This window comes from Cricetulus griseus, chromosome 4 (genome assembly GCF_003668045.3).
Source record: "Cricetulus griseus strain 17A/GY chromosome 4, alternate assembly CriGri-PICRH-1.0, whole genome shotgun sequence".
Classification (NCBI taxonomy): Eukaryota; Metazoa; Chordata; class Mammalia; order Rodentia; family Cricetidae; genus Cricetulus; species Cricetulus griseus.
The window spans coordinates 166,487,704-166,508,108 of NC_048597.1; the positions used below are offsets into that span (position 1 = coordinate 166,487,704).

The following is a 20,405-nucleotide window of genomic DNA, read 5'->3' on the forward strand; positions in this document are numbered from 1 at the left end:
AAGATAGCATCTTTGTGTTAAAGGAAGCATAGTTGTCATGGAACATACGTGGAAAATATGTGGGAAGGGTATTGTAAGGGCTTTAGTATAACAGTCTGGGTCCAGTCAAGAGGTAGAAAGCTCAACCAGAGATTTATTTTTTTTAAAATTACTGGCTATGGTAATTATAATTATAAAAAATCAGAATGGTAATCTAGGGCTAAGAGAAAATGCCCAACTTGGAAGGAACTCAGAACTCTTAAAAAAAAAAAAAAAGATATGGTTCTGTATATTCGGTTACTAAGAATTTTGCTGGTTTGAGCCAGCTGATGCAGGTCGAGAGGTGCTAGCCCAGTGGTTCTTACCTGTGGGTCAAGACTTCTTTGGAATGACTTTTTTACAGGGGTTACCTAAGATGATTAGAAAACACAGATATTTATATTACAGTTCATGACAGTAGCAAAATTACAGTTATGTAGCAACAAAAATAATATTATGGTTGGAATCACCACAACATGAGGAGTTGTATTAAAGGGGTCCAGCATTAGGAAGGTTACTGGACTTCTGTTCTAGACTACAGTCCACCCTCTGGGGTGCATGACTAAGCAGTCAGTAGTCAGTGATGCGGACGTGCTTTAGGAGGGCAGGTGCTGGTAGAGGCAAGAGTCCTTTCAGAGCTCATGGGCTACGTAGGTTTTGGAGAAAAATAGAACTTAACATGTAACATGTCTGGGAAGCTTCCAGGTGGAGTCTGGTCTCTAGCATAGAAAGGAGAGGCTTCATTTATAAGGATGCCTTAGTCCAGGTGCTGACAAAATTTCTGAGGCATTGAGTGTCACTGAGAGGCTCCAGTTCCCATGAAAAGAAGACCATGTTGAAATCGACAAGTATGTTTTTGTTGTTTTAATAAGTTGTGTAATACATTGGGAAGATCTTTGTCTTAGTCACTGTTCTACTGCTGTGAAGAAACACCCTGACCAAGGCAACTCTTATAAAAGAATTTAAGTGTGAGCTTGCTTACAGTTTCAGGGGTTTAGTTCATTATTATAGTGGGGAGCATGGCATCTTGCAGACACATATGTTGCTGGAGAAGTAGCTGTGAGTTCTACATCTTGATCCATAGGCACAAACAAGCAGGCAGGTAGGCAGGCACTGGGCCTGGCATAGGCTTTTGAAATCTTAAATCCCACCCTCACTGATTTCCTTCAATAAGGCCAAACCTCCTAATCCTTCTAATCTTTCAAATAGTGCTACTTCCCATTGACTAAGCCTTCAAATATTTGGAGTCATTCTTATTCAGACCACCACATAACTCACTATAACCTTAACATCTCAAAAATGAATAAATGTAATGACCAGACAGTGTAGCACTAGACAATTAATAGTTTATTTTGTTGTTGTTTTTGATATAGGGTCTCACTGTGTAGCTCTGGCTGGCCTAAGACTCATCACGCCTTTAGTGTCTGCACTCTGGAGGCAAGAGGATCTCTGAGTTGGTGTCCAGCCTGGTCTACAGATCGAGAACTAGGACAGCCAGGGCTACACAGAGAAAACCTGTCTTGAAAAACTGAAAATAAGAAGCAGGAGGAGAAGAGCCTCAGAGAAAGGGCCAGAACAGTGAATGTACAGGGGTCCACTCATTATACCAATGAGGTGGAGACCAGTCTGACCTTGAACTCAGAGAGATCTGCCTGCTTCTGCCTCCCAAGTGCTAGAACTAAAGGTGTATGTGCCTGGCACTTACTTTGTTTTTTGAGAAATGTCTGCTAAATGCCCATGTTTGAAAAGCCATGATTTATGAATTGTTTTTCAAGTGAAAATTTCTTGGGGGAAATGGTGGCTAATTCATTTAACTTGAAACTCTTAATTGTATCACAGATGTTTTCTACAGGCAATTATTGTAGTTTTCCTAAAGTTTATTTTTTAAATTAGCTTACAAGTAGCAAGTTTTCTTACAGCTTTTTCATCCACCACAGCCATTATACTTTGAGGTTAAGTAGAAAGACTGTGTAGATGGACTTTGTCACACAGAATTAAAAAGATTTTAGCAGCTAAATTTTAAGAAATCAACACTCTGCTTCAATGACATTCTTCTTTTTATTTTCTCCTTCCACTTTTTAAAAATTTTCTATTTAATTTTTACATTCCATTCAATGACATTCTTAGATGAAATTGATAAACCACGCCAACACTTGAACAATTTGGTGCTGCTGCCTTGAGTCATCAAGCTCTCAGTTTTGGCTTTTGTTCTGTTGCTGTTTTGAGATAGGGTCTTATTCTAATCTAAGACAGCTTTGAACTCAAGGAAATCCTGCTTCAGTTTCCTGAGTGCTGGGATGATAGGCATGAGCTAAGCCTAGCTTCACTATTGGTTTTAAACCATCATTGAAGGGCAGGCAAAATATTTGTAAAGGTACTGCTGCCAATTTGATCCCTGGGTCCCACATGGTAGAAAGAGAGAACCAGATCCAACAAATTGTCTTCTGTTCTGTATAATCATACTGTGGCATATAAACTCTCCATCCACCACAATAAATTAAAAAAAAAAAAAATCACTTGAAAGGTCAAATGTTAGCAAGGAAAAAAAGAAAACAGTGTCTCAGTCGACCTCATAGGTTGTTTGAAAGGGTTTCAGAACTCAGAAGCCCTGGGACAAACATTTTGAAAATACTAGTGTGGATCCGGCATGAAGATTGACAATTTGTTTTTGTTTTGTTTTAAAGTTTTCATTTATTATGTATATAACATTCTGCTTCCATGTATATCTGCACACCAGAAGAGGGCACCAGATCTCATAACGGATGGTTGTGAGCCACCATGTGGTAGCTGGGAATTGAACTCAGGACCTCTGGAATAGCAGCAGTGTTCTTAACCTCTGAGCCATCTCTCCAGCTGGAAGGTTGACAGTTTGTAACGGGAGTTTGGATTAGGAGTGGTGATAGTAGACAAAAAGATGTGTCAGGAACATTGTTTCAAAGCCAGGTGTGGTGGTACACACCTTTAATCCCAACACTCAGGAAGCAGAGACAGGGGGATCTCTATGAGTTTGAGGTCACTAGTCTACAAAGTGAATTCCTAGACAGCCAGGGCTAAACAGAGAAACCCTGTCTTGAAAAACTGAAAATAAAAGAACAGTGCTTCTTTAAAAAAAACAAAACAAACAAACAAACAAAAAAACTTGTACTGGGAATTGAACCTAAGACCTTGAGCATGCTAGACAGACACTCATTGAACTCTTTTATCTTCAACCCTTCCTTCATTTTTCATTTTGAGATAGGCTCTGAATGAGTTGACCACACTGGCCTTGAACTTAACTCTAACTTGTTTGTAATCTTGCTTTGGCCCCCAAGTAGCTGGGTTTAGAGCCAGGGCAGAGTGGAAATCTCTTGAGTGGAAACTTACCAGTAGGTGTTGAGGAGCCAACTAGGCATGTAGTTTTAGAGCTTAGAAGACCAATCTGATCTGCAGAAGATATTTTAAGATTATTGGTGGAGTGGGATAGGTTAGATCCCCACTGGGGTAAAGGTGGATAGATTGGCATGAATGAAGCCACAGGAGTAACTAGGACTTCTAGGGAAAGCACTAATGTGTAAGTAATATGCCTAGTTAAGAAAAGATTGGGTAACAGGTGACTGTAGTTCTATGTTGGTTTCCTAACAGGCATGTTGTTGAATAGGGCACGTAATAACTGTAATACAGGCTGGCTCTACAAAACTGAGAACTAATGAAACCTGGGTCTTTAAAATGGGCAGTAAGCATGTCTACTCTTGACTCTAAAGCAGTGTTTCTCAACCTTCCTAATGCTGAGACCCTTTAATACAGTTCCTCATATTTTGGTGACCTCCACCATAAATTTTTTGTTGCTACTTCATAACTGTAATTTTGCTACTGTTATGAATCATTATGTAAATATTTTTGGAGATAGAGATTAGCCAAAGGTGTTTCGACTTACAAGTAGAAAACAAACAGGGATTTTAGTGCCTTTTGGCATGTCATTTGGAAGGCATGGAAAACTTGCCTTTAAATGCTAGGGAGAAAATCGCAGAGAGCTGTTAGTGTGAGTCTGAAGAAGAGTTGTTTCAAAGAGGGAATTATTGACTTTTTTGACTTGCTGAGAGGCTATGAGAACTCTTAATTAGCTGTGGTGGGTGTGATTTCAGAGACAATAGAGTATTAGGGAAGATGTGGAGAAATAGAAACCTCATTTATTGCTGGTGGGAATATAAAAGGATACCATCACTTTGGAAAATAGTTGGACTGTTTCTTAAACAATTAGGGGTCTGGGAATGTAGTTCAGTGGTAGTATGTTTGCTTAGCATGTACAAGTCCCAGGTTTCAACTGTTCTTATTAGCACCAGTGAATGAACAAATGGTTAAGCATCATAAATTGATCAGTATGGCCTAGCTATTGTATGTACACAGTATTCTTTTTTTTAAAGACTTGTGTGTATTTATATTCTTATTATTTTATGTATATGGGTATTTTGCCTGCATTTATGTCTGTAAACCATGTGTGTGCCTGGTGCCTGTGAAAGCCAAAGAAGGGTGTTGGATCCCTGGAGTTATAGATGGTTGTGAGCCACAGTTTGGTATGAGGAATTCTTATGTATGTGCCCAAGAAAAATCAAAGTGGGTAATCTTAGGAAGTTTTGTTCGTATGAGCTAAAAATTGTACAACCCTAAATGTCCTCCAGTTGGTAAACTGAAGCACAATTTGGTATATAATGGAATGCCCTTTAGTAAAAGAAAATTAATTATAGATACATAATATAGTAGGAATGAACCTTAAAAGCATGTTCAATGGGGGAAAAAATCCAGACACAAAAGATGTTATTGTGTTACTCCATTTGTCTAGAAAAGATGAAGAGTAGATTTCCTGGTAGTGAATCCTGGAGTTGGAGATTAAAGTGGAGGATTAACAGTAAATGAGAATGAAGAAAGTTGTTGAACTTATGAAAATGTTCTAAGATGCATTCATGATGCTAATTGCAAAACTGTTATATATACTAAAAAATATTAAATTGTTCACTTGGAAAGGGTAAAAGATAAGATGTGCAAAATATGTCTCAATTTAATTATATTTTTAAAAAGCAGTTCTTTCTTTCTTTTTTTTTTTTTTTTTTTTTTTTTTTTGGTTTTTCGAGACAGGATTTTTCTGTGTAGCTTTGGAGCCTATCCTGGCAGTCACTCTGGAGACCAGGCTGGCCTCGAACTCACAGAGATCCACCTGCCTCTGCCTCCCGAGTGCTGGGATTAAAGGCGTGCACCACCAACGCCCAGCTTAAAAAGCAGTTCTTGAATTAGGGAAGTGATACAGACTGAAAATGCAGAAAAGCTAAGTATTGTGTGACTTTTCTTGGGGAAACTTAAACAAATTTATCTTCACTCCAGTCCCGTTTGGTGAACCAGGGGAGTAATCTGAGTTACTTATAGGGACATGGGATGTTCATAAAAGCTGATAGACTGAACAGCCTCCTCTCTCCTGGCAATTGTTTACTGCTTATAGGAAAGGCCTTGTGACTCTTGTGAGTTGAGTTCCCTTCCTGAATCTTCTCAGCCTCCCTCCACTTTACAGGAGAGAATGTTTCAATATGAAGGATACAGCTACATAACACTCCATCTCCTCCTCATACTCTTACATTTCTTCTACACCCTCTCTGTAGCACTATTCCCTGAGCCTTGGATGGATGTCTCATTTTCTCCATTTATAGCTTAGCATTGGGCCACTATACTATAGGAATAGTCGCTTGCTCTCGGGAGTTTGACTGGTTGAGTCTATACAGTAACTACCACCCACTGCAAAAAATTAAAAAGGAGTCCTCTAAAGCTGACAGCAGTAGTAAGTACAGGAATAAATACAAATGTCTAGAAAGAAGTTTGACTGGCACATAACATCTGTTTAAGAAAACAATAGCAGCCGCCTCCCATCAGGGCATATGGCCTCCACAGTTGTAGATCTTTCTTTGCCCTGTTTGACAAACCAAACATAGGCCCTCTCCTCTGGAGTGGGCTTTAAATCAAATCAGCAGTCAGTGACAATGAATGCTGTAGCGGCACAGATTAAGATACACAAGACTAGGTTAAATATAGGTTGATTTTATTGGGGGAGAAATCACCTACATAAGAAACGGATGACCAAAAACAGGAGAGAGCAAGCCTATCCCAGACCCCAGACCAAATCCTACAGGCTCACATACACACCTGTGACCATGCCCAAGTGGGCATGGTCAGCACTACAGGTGAGGCTGGTTGGATATCTCACTACTGAATGCCATTGTTTACTAGTGACATGTTGGTTGTACAGTGCTCGGGTCCACACTCAAGCAGTTATGTCAGTGACAGTTTCTGCAGCACCCTGCATAGTGCCAGAGATAGGGATGGAACATTTGTTTCAGTTCCAGCTTTATTTCTTCATGTCCTGCAGTTAAAGCAGCAACAGGACTTACCGTCTATTTCTGGCATGTAACAAACAGTAGTGGTAATAGTTTTTATGACTTGGGCCTGTCTAACAGCTAATAGGAAGGTAGCCTGCCTGTGGGATATTTTTAAATAATTATGGCTTTTGGACATTGATTTTTCCACCCACCATAGAGTTTCTTCAAATTCTGTAACTGCTGATTATACTGTCTTTCCCAATACTTTTCTGAAACTGTAAGATACTTGGGGGTTAGCAATGTGTAATCTTTTTTTTTTTTTTTTTTTTAAGCAGACTGTGGACAGGATCTCTGAAGGCCTACCCATATCTTTACAAGAAATTGACAATTTGCTTCTAGATTCAGCAGCTAAAAGACACCAAACACATAAGCAAATTCTGGTATCCCATGGAAGTACCCCCATTATTTCTATCCATTGTTTCCTCAAAACAGCAGTCTTGGGTGCAGCATGATTAATGAGAAGTGCCTTGTTTGGCTTTCTGTAATCCAGCTATTCTTTATGAGCCATCCTTCTTTCTCATCTTGGATGTTGTCATGAACTAGATGGCGTTGGCTTTTGCTGTTCATCCTGCCCAGGGAAAGGGAGAGTGGAACTTACTATTCTTTGCTGCATTTTCTGTTACAGTTGGATTCGTGAGCAGTCTCCACCCTAATATGTTGTACAGCCAACTTAATGATTTAGTATGCTCCTAACATGAATTGAATCTTTTCACTTGTACCCCCACTACTTGTTGAACTGTTGTTTGAGTTTTACAGTCTTCCCAGAGGCTCACAAATACTGTTTGGCTTCTTGTCAGTCGTTTCCCCCCCTCCCCCCCAATACCAGCTCTGTATGAAGCAGGGCACATTTGCTTTTTAAGTAAAGAGACCCTTTATCTGCTTTAACCTGTCATCCTCTCTTGGTTGCTTTAGCACTTTATAAACCTGATTTGCATGTTATTCTAAGTCATTCTAGAGCCTCTTATCATAGGTTCAGCAAAGCCACTAAAACTTGTTAACTATCTGCACAATTATATCAGGCCCACTGAGCTGAGAGCATCATGTACTGCTGCTCACAAGTCCAGATTCCTCAGTAATGGCTGTCTTTTCCTTATTGTCTTCAGGGGTGGCTATGCTTGGTACTGGAATATCACGGTATATTAGTGTCCTTCATGGTTTATATTAGTAAATCCTCTGGGACTGATTTTCCTTGTACCTCAGGTTATGCAACTTTTGTTTCAAGGAGGGAAGAGTAGTTTTGTTACTCGGCTTTGCTTTCGTGATACTCAGATTCCCAGCCACATCCATGTTCCACAGCCTCACGAGGCAGGCAGTGAGGAATTCTTTCATTTGCTTAAAAAGTCTTTCTTAATCACTGAACCGTCCTGCTAGCTCCTAAAAAGTCTGTCTTAATACAAGCAATTTAGAGGCTAAGTATTCCCTGATTGTCATTGTTTCTTCTACAGTGGCCATTATTAAGGCTGTTGTCTGCACATTGAGTCATGGATTTTCCTTCCTTGACATTAAAGGTCAGACCTGAAGGTGCCATCTTAATTTCTATTCCATTCTCTCACTCTTCACTGAATGACTGATTCTTCCCAGGGGTTCCAGGTCTTGGGTTCTTTTTAGTGCAGATCTTAATTGTATTCTTCTTTTCTTATGCTACTTGCTTGCCAGCTTTAAGAAATGGCATGTCAGTACTCCATCTCATCTTCCATTTTTTTCCCCCATTTTCCTGTCAAATCTGGCTAATATGGAGAATAGTATCTAAATGTCTTTTTTTTCTTCATAAATTTTATTTAAATAGAAACAATTTTATACATTTTATTTAAATTTTCTAATTTCCTTCTCCCTCCCATCAAAATCTGCCAAGTCAATTGGGGCAGGGCCTAGGCCCTCCCCCTATGGCAACTCTTGTAACACAATTTGTCCAACAAGCCCACACCTACTCTGAAAAGGCCACACCTCCTAGTAGTGCCTCTCTAATGACCAAACAGTCAAATATGAGCCAATGGAGGCCATTCCTGATCATACCACCACACAGACATACCAGAAAGTCTCAATTTAACACCAAAGAAGACAGCCTTATATCATTGTACATGGAATGCTCTAAATTCTTTGGGAACTCCTTCCACCATAAGATCAGGTAGGTGCAGCTGGGGCAGAATTACATACAGCTGGCAGGGAGACACAGACTAGAGTGGCTGAAGTCTCAGGTTCCGAAGTCAAGTTAGATGATCCTACTCATCCCGTGGTTCTAGGAGACTTTTATACTCAAGAGGACAGCATCCTAGGATACACATAGGAAGCCTAGTTTCAATTCAATAATAAAATAAATAAGTTCTAAAAGGATGTACCCCAGCCTGTGGGAGTAGGAAGTAGCAGGATAGCCATGAATTCTAGGTCATCTTTGGTGTACATAGTATCAGGCCAACCAGACTATATAGGAAGATCCAGTCTCAAACAACAACAACAAAACCCAAAACATTTCAACTATTTTTCTACTTAAAAATTTTCCTGTAAATGGTCAGGTTCTTTCATGGCAGACAGTTGAACTTGAGGTGCTAAGGCCTGTAACTCCTGTGACAGTCTGCTTACCGGCCCATCTCAGTATTTTCAGGGACTGAATTGTCTTCAATTCAGTAGTTGGTCAGCCATTTGAGGATGTCCCTGCACTTTTTCAGATCACATTTATCAAGGAGGCATACTCTTACACAACATGTAGAGAAAGACAGCCACCTTAGAATTTTGTCCAAGTATGCCTCAGGCTCAGCCTGCTTAGTTTTGGTTGCATGCCTTATCACACATAGTAGAGAACATGCAACTGCCACTACAGCAATGAACATATTGTACCATATAGAGAAAGAGCTGTCCTGTACCATATAGACAAAGCCATATTGGAATTTCAGATTCAATTTAGAATGTCAGAAATGTCAGTCTTAGTTGCATTCCTTATCACTCAGAAGCCTTGCAGGAGTTCCTTACCAACTCATCTTTGGTTTTGTCAGTCCCTGGTCCTGTTCTGACATCAGCATTGTGTGACTTTTCCTGGAGAGACATGAAAAACATGTCAATTTGCCCAGACAGGGCAACCAATAGACTCAGCTTAGTAAGGGTCTCATAAACTTCCTAGTTTTTTTTAGCTCTCATTTTCCTTCAAGAAGGCAGTGTTTTGATTTGGAGATAATATAACATCAGGATTGGTGTTTTTGATTGGATTGAAGAACAAAGGGATCTGGGGAGGTATTTGCCAGGGATTAATGATTCCTTTTTTCAGTTTTCTAAGTTTTGTATGTCCTTACCCATAATAAGTATGTCTGGTCTCCAAAAGGTCTATGCTCCTGATGGGATAATCAAGTGATCTGCTATTACCCCTGCATCCCTTTTCCTAGCAGCACCGCATCTAGACCTCATCTTCACTCCAGTTGAGTTACACTGTCTCTATCAACCATTGTCCTGAGTCTCTTCATCCTTCTTCCTGTATTGGAGACTATTTCCTAGATTTTATGGTTTTCTAATTTTTTTTATTACATTTGTTTTATGGAGCATGTCTTCCACAAGCTTCTTAAGAAAAGAAGATACCTGGGAAATAAAATGAATTTATTGGTTGTCCACCTGTTTATACATTTCAGGACTTGGAATTTTGAAGTGTTGCTAATTGTCCAGCTTCTATTGTGCTCACTAAGAGGCTCCAGACAGTCCTGATTGCTAATGTGTTTCGGTCTGCTTAGCCCGTAACCAGATATTTGTGCGAACGTCATACTGTTCAAAATTATGGTGATTTGGCTCCTTCCTGTTGGCTTTTGTGGATTATAAATACTGCATTTTTTTTTAAATGTATCTATCCATGTATTTATTTTATTGTGTGGTGGGGGTTTGAATGAGAAATGTCTCCCATAGTCTCAGGGGTTTGAACACTTGGTTCCCAGTTTTATCATTCTTTAGGGAGGTGGCTTAGTCTTGCTGGAGTCACTGGAGTCAGACTTTGAGAGTATGTGGCCACACCCTCCTTTCCACTTCACTTTATCTGCTTGGTGCCTGCTTTTAAATATGTAATAGGTGTTCTAGTTTTATTCCATTGCTGTGACAAATGCTATGCCTGAAAATAACTTAGGGAGGGAAGGGTTTATTTTATCTTAACGCTTCCAGGTCACAGCCCATATTGAGGAAAGACAGGATGGGGACCCAAGCAGGAGCTTGGAACACAAACCATGGAGAGAAGCTGCTTTCTGGTTGCACTCTGGTTCACTTTATTCTCCAACCTAAGACTGCCTGTCCAGGCCCCTGGGCCTCGAACTGCCCACAGTGGTCTAAAGCCTCCTACATCAATTGATAATCCAGACAATTTCCTACATGTATGTCCCCAAGCTCTGTCACAATTACAACTAACTGGGACAACAGGGGTGTCTTCATTATTGTATTTAGTTGAGACTCCATCCTTTCCAGTATTTACACTAGATTTTGCTATTGTAATTTTTCAATGTATAGATATGACTTTTGGTTATAGTAATATTTTTGTCTTGAATTAGATATTCTGCCTTATTCAATACGGGTCCTGTTGGAAGCTGCTGTACGAAATTGTGATGGCTTTTTAATGAAAAAGGAAGATGTTATGAACATTTTGGACTGGAAAACCAAACAAAGCAATGTTGAAGTGCCCTTTTTCCCTGCCCGTGTTGTTCTTCAAGATTTTACGTGAGTGACAGCCTCATTCTTATATTACTTGTATTGCAAGTACAGTTGTCTCTAGCTTGATGGCCTTACCTCCCACATGTGAAATCTTCAGTATGGGATGACTTGATTAAAATTCTTAAGTCATATCATTCATTCCTCCATATATGTAGCCTTCCATCTCAGAATAAAATAGATTTTTTTTGTAGGATTATTCTTTATTTAACTTTATTGATATGAAGGTATCAGATCCTCCTGGACTAGAGTTACAGACAGTTGTAAGCTGCCATATGGGTGCTGGGAATTGAACCTGTGTCCTCTGGAAGAATAGCGAATACTCTTACCCTCTGAGTCATCTCTCTAGCTCCAAAGTACAGATTCTTTACAGTACCCTAGAAGACTGACCCTTCTTGTTCTGGCTGTTTATGGGATACTTATTGGAAGTGTGAATCTTGAACTAAATGTTGGAGAACATCCCCCTCATCCACTCAAACAAGCCTAGTTTATGTGCCGCTGGGGTATGTGATATCAAAAGTGTGTCATATTTGCTTTGTATCTTTGGTATGAAGAGTATTGAAGTCATTTGGCACATATTTGTTTCACACACACACACACACACACACACACACACACACAAGAATATAAAATGGTAAAGCTAGTATGAATAGCTTTGAGATAATTTGAAGGCTGTGGAGGAAGGACCTAGAGGAGAGAGTTGAGCAGCCAATTCTGGTGTTCACTTAGACCTCCAAAAGTCATCTCTTCTGTTGTTGGTAGTTCTACTCCTGAAGTTCTCAGATACCATTAGGGTTGATTCTCATTAAACCAGAGGGCACATCTAACTTTAGATCATAGGTACATTATCAAAAATAAACGAAAAAGAGATAGTTTTAAAAAATGGAAATAAGTGCATATCAAGGAATTGAACCTATAATTTGATTGTTCTTTATTTTTTAGTGGAATACCGGCAATGGTGGATTTTGCTGCTATGAGGGAGGCAGTGAAAAGTCTTGGAGGTGATCCTAAGAAAGTCCACCCTGCCTGTCCAACAGATCTCACAGTTGACCATTCTTTGCAGATCGACTTCAGTAAATGGTACTGCAGTACAGACGTGTGTGAAGACTGGAAGTGGGTAGTGTGGAGGTAGAGGAATAGCTGCCCTAGCACAGAGTCAAGCCTGTTGTGCTCAGAACTGACTAGTACATTAAAGAAAAAAACTGGGACTCGGATTAGTGTAAATTTTTTGTACTTACTATTCTGAGTTTAAAGCTGTTTTCATGTTTGTGTATTTCTGTTACCATGTTTGATAGACATGTTTATGTTTATAATTTATAACTTGCCTTTTGGAATGGACATCTAAATTAACTTTTCTCTCTCTCTTTCTCTCTCTGTCTCTCTGTCTCTCTGTCTCTCTCTCTCGTTTTTTTGTTTTGTTTTTGTTTTTGAGTCGGGATCTTGCTATTTAGTTATGATAGGCCTTGAACCCTATTTATAAACCAGGCTGGCCTCAGACTCCTGCCTCTTTCTCTCCCAGGCGGTAGGGTCACAGGCATGCACCACCATCACCAGCAATTTTAGTGTAATTACCTTTTAGAGAGATTTGCCTTTAATTGGTGATTGAACATCTGAGTCCACTAAAGCTCTGTTTCCTTCCACTGAAGTAAGTTTTGTATATTTCTAAGGCAGCGTTGACCAAGGGGAGGCTAGAGAAGCATTCTAGTCTAGTCTAGTCTTCCTTTTACATTCCGTGGAGTAATGGAGTGATACTGAAATTTATCTCTTGAGAAAAATCAATAATGTCTATTAAGACTGTATGTTCTTTAAGTTGTTATATAAGAAAAGTATATTGCACTTGCTCAAAGTTACTCATATTGGTATAGAATATAAAAAAATGATTATTCCAGATGTGGCTTTAATCGTAGCACTCAGGAGGCAGACAGGTGGATCTCTGAGTTCAAGGCTAACCTGGTCTACATAGAAGTTCAGGCCAGCCAAGGCTACACAATGAGATTCTGTCTCAAAAAACCCGTCTCCTTCTCTAGCATATCAAAATAAGAAATTTCCATCTACTCTTCCTCTCCTTACCTTGTCTGGGGCAGTGGGGATGGTGATAGGTATTGTTGGAGATTATGTTTTTACCTTCATGAATGTAAACTGCTTCAGTTTGGGAGGGTTTGGGAGAGTTGAGACAGTGTCTTATGTATAGCCAAGGTTAGCCTTGAATTCCTGTCAATCCCTTTGCCTCAGATTATAGGTGTGCCACTATCCTACCTCACTATTTTTTCTCTTTTATAACCTGAAATACTCCTTTAACAACAAGTTAAATGTAAATCTCTCTTATTTAGTTTCTATTGCTGTGCAAAGACACCATGACAGCGGCAATTCTTATAACTTAAACATTTAATTGGGGTGGCTTGTTTGCAGTCTCAGAGATTTGGTCCATTATCATCATGGCAGGGAACATGATAGACGTGGTGCTAGAGTAGTAGCTGAGAGTCTTACTTCTTGCAGGCACCAGGAAGTTGACTGGACACTGGGCAGTATCTTGAGCATAGGAAACTTCAAAGCCCACCCCCACAGTGACACTCCATACCCACTCCAACAAAGCCACACCTCCTAATAGTGGCAGTCCCTATGAAATTATGGGCGCCAGTTATATTCAAACTACCTTTGGGACATCATTCACTTCCAGATAGTGTTGCTGATGTGAATTTTTTTTTTAAGCTAAAGTTTCTTTCACTTGTAAATTATTATTTGTTTCCTTTTTTAAATAATAGTGCAATACAGAATGCACCAAATCCTGGAGGTGGTGACCTGCAGAAAGCAGGAAAGCTCTCCCCACTTAAAGTGCAGCCTAAGAAGTTTCCATGCCGAGGCCAGACTACCTGCCGAGGATCGTGTGATTCTGGAGAACTAAGCCGAAACTCAGGAACATTTTCTTCACAGATTGAGAATACGCCCATCCTGTGTCCTTTTCATTTGCAACCAGTGCCTGAGTATGACATTGCTTCTGTTAATATTGTCAGTGCCAGGTTATTTTTTAGTTAAAATCATACTTGTCATGTCTGATTCCTGTTGCATTGCCCTCACAACTTAGGTTCTAATTTGCTTACTACATAGCCAGGCTGGCCTAGAGCTCTAGGCATTCTTCCTCCCTCAGCCTTCCAGGTGTTGTCATTAAAAATGTGACTCAGGAGGCAGAGACAGGTGAATCCCTGAGTTCCAGGACACCCTGTCTCAAAAAACAAAACAAAGTGTGCCACCGTTCTTAACCTGCTGTAAAGTTGCAAAGTTATTTTGTTGCTCTTTATTAATCATTAACTTTTTACAAAAATTAGTAAACAGGGCTGGAGAGATGATGGTTTAATGGTTAAGAGCACTTGTTGCTCTTGCAGAGAACTGGGATTTGATTCCCAGAATCCACAGTGGTTTACCTCTATTTGTAACTTCCAATTCAAGGGTATGGGCTCCTCATGGGTGTGGTACACAGACATATATTCACCCACGTACACATAAAAATAAAATAAAAACAAATATAGTAAACAAAGATACTTTTGGTTTAAGACTATTAAAACATGTAAGGTTTTAAGTAGCTAAGGAAAGTATTCACACATACACATGATAAATGCCATATGATGCAGTGATTTTGTCTTCTTTGAATTGAATCTTTCAAGTTCTGTCTAGTTCTAAAATCTTGGTTTAGTAGTTTTATAACGCTTTAGGTTATAATGCTACCCTCTACCCTTCCTAAGGATTAGATGTACTCTGACTTCTTTGCTGTGTGGTTCCAATAATTTTATGTAATAATTCCTTATTCTTAATATACCCATTCCCCTTGATTGCTAGAGTGTAGTGACTTGAGAGAGTATCACCTTTTATACACAAAGTAACATTCTGGCAATGCTTACTGATTCAAAATGACTGATATAAAAAATTCTATTTATTTTATTTCGTATGTAAGGTGTATTCCTACATGAGTTTAAATGCCCCGCATACATGCAGCAGCCCTGGGAAGCCAGAAGAGGGCATCAGATTCCCTAGGACTGTTGTTGCAGGTGGTTGTGAGATACCATATAGATGCTGTGAACTGAACCTGGGTCCTCTGCAAGAGCGTAAGCTGTCTCAAGTACGGAGTCATCCATCCTCACAAATTACTGATTTTTATCTATTTATTTATTCATTTATTTATTATATGTGCAGTATTCTGCCTGCACACCAGAAGAGAGCACCAAATCTTCATTACAAATGGTTGTAATGGTTGTAATCTTCATTCACCATGTGGTTGCTGGGAGTTGAACTCTGGACCTCTTGGAAGAGCAGCAGTCAGTGCTCTTTACCACTGAGCTATTTCTTCAGCCCCCAAATTACTGATTTTTTAAAAGTTGTCTCTGTATAACTTCAGAATAAAGTGTTACTGTGGTATTTTTATTTTTAAAGATGTTACCAGGTATGACATTTAAACTCAATTTTGATTTTAAATTTCAGAATATTACATTGTAGTTTCTGCTTGTATAAAAGTAGTGAATCTTAATTTCTGCAACTGCATCAACAAAGTACTAATTGTAAATTTGAAGACAAAATGGAGGAGTGAAGTGGTTGAGAGTTTACCATTTGGCCCTTGGAATCAGTCTAATCAGAAGTCGTATGATCCAACACACTTCAGACATTTCGTAGCACCAAATGCTGTGGAAAGTAGAATAATAGGAGTGACTTTAGAGTACTGTCTGTCCCTAAGGACTGGGTAAAATCTCCACAGTGTGCTGTGGCTGCAAAAGTTACTTGGTGTGAATTATTAAAATGATCTTTGGCATTTAAAAGTTCACAAGGAATTATTTTTAGAAGCTAGATAACATAAAAAATTTTACTTTAACTGGTACTCGGGTAAAGTCGAAGTAAACAACTTGAGTAATTTGAGATTTTTTTAAAATGGCCATTAGATTTTTAAAATTTGCTAAAGTAGTATTGTTTACTATCCAGAAGTAAATAATTTTTAAATAATAATAACAATAAATAATTCATGTAAATAATATTAATAACCCTCGTAATCTACTTAAACATAAAACAGAGCCTTCTGTTTTAGGTGAGTTGAATAAAAGACTTTTGTGAAAAGATCTTTTTCAACTACAAGACTATGTTCATATGTCAAAAGTTTAATTCTCGTCTGCACACTTTTCACTGCTCAGTTTCCTTCCATCCTGATCTGATTGGCTTCCCACAGCAGTCTGAGCAGAGTTCTGAGCACTGATTTGGAAGTTGCCTGTTGTACTGAGTAAAAATAATAATTCTGTAGCTGTGTGAGGCAGAAAGAGCTTTCTTGTTATGAAAAAATAAATGGAAAAAAAAAGGAACTGAAAATTCTTACGGGGATTTTTTTTAATGTATAAGAATGAAGACTTAAACATAAGAGAAATGATTTTTTTACTAATACATGTATTTAATACCAGCTTTTCATCCTTCTAGACCTGAGACAGTGTTAAAAAATCAAGAAGTAGAATTCGGCAGAAATCGAGAGAGGCTTCAATTTTTTAAGGTATAAATGATATTGGGGAATTCTTGATTAACGTTTATAAAATACTGATACAGTACAATTTGTAATATTTAGACTTGTGATTAACAAAAGCTTTGTAGTCATGGAACTTTCTTGTATAATATTATTGGAAACCCTTGTATTTGGCATATTTAAACAATAATGAAAAAATAATGAACACATTTTTAAATGAACCATGGACAGTCCTTTTCATTGGCTTTCCTGAAGTCTTAGAGCACAGGTTCTGCCCTAGAACTTGATACACAGTTGAGAATGGCCTTGAACTGATTCTCCTGCCTCCATCCTCACAAATGCTGGGATGATAGGCATACACCACTCTGCCCAGCTTAATTTGGTTTTAATGATCTTCATAATGCATAGGCTCAGTATCTGTGTTGTTACTATTTATTGTGAATTTGGAGTTGGCCATATTGAACATTGACTAACATTTTAGTGTCACTGTTATTTGCATCTTGATTATTAATACAAAGTTACACAATGCACTAACACTTGTGTCTCTTAAATCCAAACAAATGTAGTGGAGCTCTGGAGCTTTTAAGAATGTGGCGGTCATCCCTCCTGGAACTGGAATGGCTCATCAAGTCAACTTAGAATATTTATCAAGAGTAGTTTTTGAAGAAAAGGACCTGCTCTTCCCAGACAGCGTAATTGGCACAGACTCTCATATAACCATGGTGAATGGATTGGGGATTCTTGGGTGGGGTAAGTAAATGCCTCCGTATAAAATTTGGTTTCTTTTTATGAAGGGATACCAAGAATATTATCAGAAGACAGCCTCTTTGAGGCTTTTTTTTTTTTTTTTCAATATAGCAACAGAGGAACAGACTTAAGAGTTTGTGAATTGTATAGTAAAGGTGATTTATAGGAAAACAATTGCACACTCCCAGCTCAGCACCACCGTCAGGCAGTTACTGTGGCAGTGTTGATGATGGCTGTGGTGTCACCCTCAGAATCTTTCTACATCTCCTCTGCTTTTGGAGATCCAGTCCTTCATGATCTCTTGGGTCTCACAGCCTTGCCCATGATCCCTATTTACAACTGTTCCAAGATTAAACACATTGCTTCTTGAAATCCCTAATCCTTATCAATATAAGAGTATCCCACTTTGTACTTAATTTTTTTTTCTTTTGTAATGGAGTATTAATAATTGTTGGGTTTTTTCTTAGATTCAATTCATGAGACTAAGGTAGGCTCAGACTGGGTTATATTCACATCCAGGTATTTGTTGGTCATTGAAGAGTGTGTAAGATAATCAGAAAATGCTGATTAAATTTAATATAAAGGTAAAAATACGAGGTTTCTCACATAAATAGAAGTTATCCTTTATAAAGTGTTCAGGTTCAACACCCACAGTGAAAGTGATGTCGCAGCGCCTTGTAAGATGCTATGTGGGTCATTTTCTTGAAACATGGGTGATTTTAAAATGGAACATATCTAATTTGAATTGTTGTTAAATGTCCTTTGCTGATACACTTGTCCTTCTCAACAGGAGTTGGAGGCATTGAAACAGAAGCAGTTATGCTTGGCCTGCCAGTTACTCTTACTTTACCAGAGGTGGTTGGATGTGAGCTAACTGGATCATCCAATGCTTTTGTTACGTCCATAGATATTGTCCTTGGCATTACAAAGGTAAGCTCAAATATTAGTTGTTCCATGTTACTAATTGAACATCTTTACCTAAGTAGAACAGCCCCACAAGAGCCCAGATTTGAATTTATGCCTACATCCTTAGTTCTCATAAAGTTATCATAGTAATTATAACAAATGTAACATATAATATATGCTTGTAAGTACGAAAAAAGTCATTGTGTACTTGTTACCTAGTAAAACATTTATTAACCTTATTATAAACCTTATTATAAGTTTATGAGTTAGTTACTATTGTAATCATTTTAATTGAGAAGAAAATGCATGCAGCTTAATAATTTATCAAAGGCGTACAGGGCTAAATACTAAGTAGTAGACCAAGGCTTTAGACCCAGGAGTCCATACCCTTAACAGTTATGCATTATTGCCTCAATAAATAACTTTTTTGACCATGTAGATTTTTAAAACATTGTATTTAAGCCAGATGGTAGTGGCATAGGCCTTTAATCCCAACAAATGGGAGGCAGATCTCTGTGAGTTGGAGGATAACCTGTTCAATATAGCAAGTTCTAGGACAATTAGAGAGACACTGTTTCAAAAACAAACAACAAAATGTGATCCTTACTGTAGTTAATTAAGAAATTGTTATGCCCAAATTCTGAACCCCCAAATCACCAAGAGACCCATTCCAATGCAGAAGCAAAGAGTCTTTTATTGTTTAATTAGCCAACCACATTAACTCAGCCCTTTGTCCGTTCATCATGGTGGCTGACAGAAGGACCCGAAGAAGCCTCGAGACAGGAAATATATTGGGTAGAGCGAGGGGTGTGTCTAGGGGTTACACAATGGTGCAGCAGTCTCAGGATTGATGCACTTGCTGGTTTGGATGACCTGTCCTGTGTTGATTGGTCAACTGGTTGTTATGGCCTATAGGCCCTCCCAAGGCGGTTACTATGCTCTTGCAAGTCACTGTTGTGCACTTGTACCATAAAGTACAGCCCCACCAGCTGACTTGTGATTGGTTGCTTGGAACAAGGAGAATCTGACCTCTCCTAGTGACTAGGGCAGGTGGGGCAAGGTCAGGCAAGCATATGTTGAGTCTTTTCTGCAGCCTGTCATGGCTGCTAATGCAGGGGGCTAGTCCCTTCAAACCCAGGTGTGGTGGCACATGCCTACAATCCCAGCACTCAAGAGGCTGAGACAGGAGGATCATAAAATAAGAGGCCAGCCTCCAAAACATAATTTTTGTATGTGTATGTATATATCCGTGTTCATACTTTTGCAAGTGCAGATGGAGGCAACATCCATAGTTGTTCTGTTTGTGCCTTTGCTTTGAGACAGAATCTCTCCTTGGCCTGGACCTCTCTAAGCAGGCTGTGCTGGCTAGGAATCCACCTGTCTGGCTTTCCAGCACTAGGGTCATAGTGCATGCTGCATGCTTGACTTTATGAACTAGAGTTCTGGGTATGAAGCTGAGGCCCTTATGCTTGCAAGACCAGCAGTTTTACCACTTTACCAACTGTGCTTTTCTCCAGTCCTTATCTTCAGTTTTTGTTTTGTTTTTTAATATATATAAATGCTTATATGTACATCTTTTTAAGTTTTTCGAGACAGGGTTTCTCTGTGTAACCACTGTGGCTGTCCTAGAACTCACTTTGTAGACCAGGCTGGCCTTGAACTCTCAGAGATCTACCTGCCTCTGCCTCCCAAATGCTGGGATTAAAGGTGTGCACCATCAATGCCCAGTACTATCCCCAGTTTTAAAAGGCATTTTTGTTATACTGACATAATTGTTTATTTTGTGTATGTATATGGGTGCATGTGGATGTCATGACTTACATGTGGAGGTCAGAAGACAACTTTCAGCAATTAGTTTTCTTTTTCTACCATGTGGATCTCAGGAACCAAACTCAGGTCATCAGGTTTGGTGGCAAGTACCTCAACACTCTGAACCATCAGACCCTCCTCCCCAATTTTTTCTTTACAAAAAAAAAAAAAAAAAAAGCCCAAAACAAAAAACATTACTAGGTAGGTAAGACTGTGAACATTCAGTGGTAGAAATGCAGTAGTGTGAACTGCTCTATTGTTTGTTTAACATTACGTTGAGGTAGTACTGGCTGTATGTGTCTAATATAGTGAATAGTAAGTTTTAATATTGCAATCTAATTTTTCTAGTTTTCACTAACTTTAAGTTCCATTTAAAACAT

At 38.9% G+C, this 20,405-nt stretch overlaps 1 protein-coding gene across 2 annotated transcripts in view; it reads left to right on the forward strand.

Annotated features, from left to right (window-relative positions):
* Ireb2 (iron responsive element binding protein 2) overlaps window positions 1-20,405 on the forward strand; it is a 48,256-nt gene that overhangs the window by 6,222 nt on the left and 21,629 nt on the right. For both annotated transcript variants that reach the window (XM_035443710.1, XM_027415053.2), the window contains exons 3-8: window positions 10,922-11,087; window positions 12,021-12,158; window positions 13,841-14,059; window positions 16,524-16,593; window positions 17,130-17,313; window positions 18,101-18,240. In XM_035443710.1, the coding sequence (XP_035299601.1) occupies window positions 10,922-11,087; window positions 12,021-12,158; window positions 13,841-14,059; window positions 16,524-16,593; window positions 17,130-17,313; window positions 18,101-18,240 (917 nt within the window). The remainder of the gene's footprint in view (window positions 1-10,921; window positions 11,088-12,020; window positions 12,159-13,840; window positions 14,060-16,523; window positions 16,594-17,129; window positions 17,314-18,100; window positions 18,241-20,405) is intronic.